The sequence below is a fragment of the Sceloporus undulatus genome, chromosome 1, assembly GCF_019175285.1.
Source record: "Sceloporus undulatus isolate JIND9_A2432 ecotype Alabama chromosome 1, SceUnd_v1.1, whole genome shotgun sequence".
NCBI lineage: Eukaryota > Metazoa > Chordata > Lepidosauria > Squamata > Phrynosomatidae > Sceloporus > Sceloporus undulatus.
Window position 1 is genome coordinate 178,274,073 of NC_056522.1, and position 3,241 is coordinate 178,277,313.

Sequence of the window (3,241 nt, forward strand, 5' to 3'; positions counted from 1 at the left end):
GAGACCTGATTCCAAGGTGTTCATAGAATTCACAGTGCACTATTACTTAGAACTAAAGCCAATTGAACCTACTTAGCAATAGCGTTATGCCTTTCACCCTTGATGATTATGGAGCTTATAGCTCTTAGAAACAATACACCTGTCAGTTTCCATCAAGTACAGCAATCCATGCAGAAGGCAGAGGCCCACAGAAAGCAGGAGGTTTATTGTCTTAGGCCCAATTTTTTCTTATTGTTCTCAAAAAATCATTGAAAGGTTGACTGAGTTCTGTGTCTTTTCTTTTTTTTCCCCCTTTTTGCTTTGGTAGACATAAATGATCACAAGGAAGGAATTAATTGATAACTGTTATTGATTTTTATATGTTTAAAAATAGCAGGTTAGATTTAACAGTCATCCTTTGTAATCCTATCAATTTCAGCTTCATATGAGGCCTTTGTTGAATAATGCATATTCCAAGCGCTTAGTCTGCTTAACTGACAAAACACTACTTTTCATTTTTGGATTCACAACTTTTATGTGTGTGGCTAACAAAACAGAGATCTGTTAATGATGTTTGAAGCTGTCTGTGCCATCTTTCCTTTTCAGAACACATTTGTTAACAAATACATAGTTAGTCTTTCTTGTGATGAACAAAATTGCATTGCACCTCATACGTAAGAGATCATGTTTCTAAAAAGCAAGAGGAGAGTGCTCTAAGGGACTCGACTAAGGATCCAAGAGGCAATTGATGTCAAGTGTTCTCTGTGGTCTGCAAGCCATTTTAAGTACCATGGAAATGACTCGAAGTTGGGTTCCTGTTTTGTTGTCCTTTGGGGGAAACACAGAGATAATCATTTATGCCTATATTGTTATGTTATACATGTGTGCATTAAACCTAAGCTGGATTTTTTTTTTACATTTCAAAATGCTTGAGGAAAAAAAAATAGTAATTTATACACATTTTCTTTGCTGCAAATTATTAATAAATATTTTTCTTAATGATTGCTTGAATAGTTCCCGGGACCTCATGTGCAAAAAGGATTATTCCTGTACTGAATTGCTTGGAGAAAGTTTTAACCTGAGAAGGCAATGAGTTTACTTTTTCAGAAACCAGGTTTGGTATTTACAAGTGTCTCTCTTCTTCCACAGGACTGCAAAGTATGCCAGGGGAATATGTGTCTCGGGGTGGTCCATTGGGCATGAATATGGGACAACCAAGTTATACACCACCTCAGATGCCCCCACATCCAGCTCAGTTGCGCCATGGCCCCCCCATGCATACCTACATTCCTGGACACCCACACCACCCAGCAATGATGATGCATGGAGGACCACCCCACCCTGGAATGCCAATGCCAGCAACTAGCCCCACCATGCTCAATACCGGAGACCCAGCAATGAGTGGACAAGTGATGGACATTCATGCTCAGTAGCTTACGGAAATATACTTTATCTTCAGCAACGGCATATTTGAAAATATTGCCGTTCTGCGCAGACTTGATGGAGTTCCATTCTTGGCATCTAGTTTTGGACCAAGGAACAACCCTACTTGTCTTTCTATGGACCCTGAAAAGCAGGGGAAAACACACCAACTGAAAAACACACCTTCTGGGGACATGCAAAATAACTATATAAGGCAACAGAGTGGAATATTGTAAAATGCTTTTATTCTGTTATCCATATACCTTGTTTCTTATAGATTTTTTAAGAAAAAAATGTGAATTTTTTTCCACACTATGTGTGTTGTTTCCATAACTCTTCACTTCCTCCAGAAGCCTCCTTACATTTACAAAGAAGACGACGACGATGAAAAAGAAGCCTTACAGTTCCCCTGCAAATGACAGAAAGATTTATTTGCAGGATTTTTACCGCATTAAAATATCTATGTCAGGCAGAAGAACATTTCTTCTATCCTAGGATTTCAGCCATGCACTCTGTATTTCCTCTGTCTGCCTCTCTTTCTATCTCCCTCCCCTCCTTTTTTTTTCTAGCCTGGGGCGTGAATTTGCATGTCTAATTCATTTACTCACCATATTTGAATTGGCCTGAACAGATGTAAATCGGGAAGGATGGGAAAAACTGCAGCCCTCAACAATGATTAATCAGCTGTTGCAGGCAATGTCTTAAGGAGACTGGTAGGAGGAGGCATGGAAACCAAGAGAAAGTGTATTTGAACCTAATTGTCACATCAGAGCATCATTGTTCCCATTCAGCAGCAGCAACCACCTACATCACTTCCTGTTTTATGCCGCTCGAGACATGAACTGAAGAGTTATTTTTACTATGTTGACTTATTTTTGGGCAAAGCATCAGTCATGCATTTTTCCATAGTCCCATCTTGGAGCATATATGTATACATTGTAAATAAATTTTGTGCAAAAAGGACTGGAAAAAATGAACTGTATTATTGCTTTTTTTTTTTTTTTGTAAAAGTAGCAGTTTTTGGTATGAGTTGGCATGCATCCAGATTTACTAAGTGGGGATAAGCTAATTATACTTTTGTTGTGGTTAAACAAATGCTTGTCGATAGCCTTTTTCTATCAAGAAACCAAGGAGCTAATTATTATTATTAATAATCATTGCACATGGAGTCTTAGAGTTTCTGATCGAAACTGTTTGGATTGTACAATAACTCAAAGCCAGTTGTAGTAGTTTGAGTGCAGTAATGAAATCTGAATCTAAAATAAAAGCAAATTATTTTTTGTCATGCTGGCTCAACTGCTTGAAAAATTTCTTTTACAGCCCCCAGCTTCAAAACCTGTAGCGATTTTATAGAAATATGCCAATCTTTCTCTTGAAATAATTAAATTTTAGCCCCAGGCAACCTTATTAATACTTCTTTCTATAGTAAGTTATTCTGTGTTGCCCTCTGCTAGTGTTGTCCCCCTGTTTATTTGCAGGGCGGTAACTGAATTTCAAATTCAAAATCAAATTTTAAAGATTGCAAGACAAAAACTGCGTGGATGGGATTTAAAATGCAGGATGTTAAATGGCACGCAGGTAACTCCTTGAATTAAATTGCTGTAGAAAGCTGATTTAAAAAAACCCTTTGTTTTTCAAATTAGACTACTGTAAGGATGAAGCACTTTAAAAAAATCCTTCCTATATCTGAAAATGCATACAGTTGTACATTATCTACTTGTATTAAAAGGATGACAAACTTTTTGAAAACTGAATGCTCCTAACTAAACCCCACACTGTGGTTGACTGTAGGTCATTGCAGAGCTATCGTTTTTGCACGGCAGCCAACATGTTTGTATGA

At 37.6% G+C, this 3,241-nt stretch overlaps 1 protein-coding gene across 1 annotated transcript in view; it reads left to right on the plus strand.

Annotated features, from left to right (window-relative positions):
• The window catches only part of LOC121925652 (homeobox protein Meis2-like), a 144,217-nt gene extending 141,531 nt beyond the window's left edge, over nucleotides 1-2,686 (plus strand). Inside the window, exon 7 of the mRNA XM_042458051.1 lies at nucleotides 1,129-2,686. Coding sequence (XP_042313985.1) covers nucleotides 1,129-1,412 — 284 coding nt within the window. The 3' untranslated portion in view covers nucleotides 1,413-2,686. The remainder of the gene's footprint in view (nucleotides 1-1,128) is intronic.
• The last annotated feature ends 555 nt before the right edge of the window (nucleotides 2,687-3,241 follow it).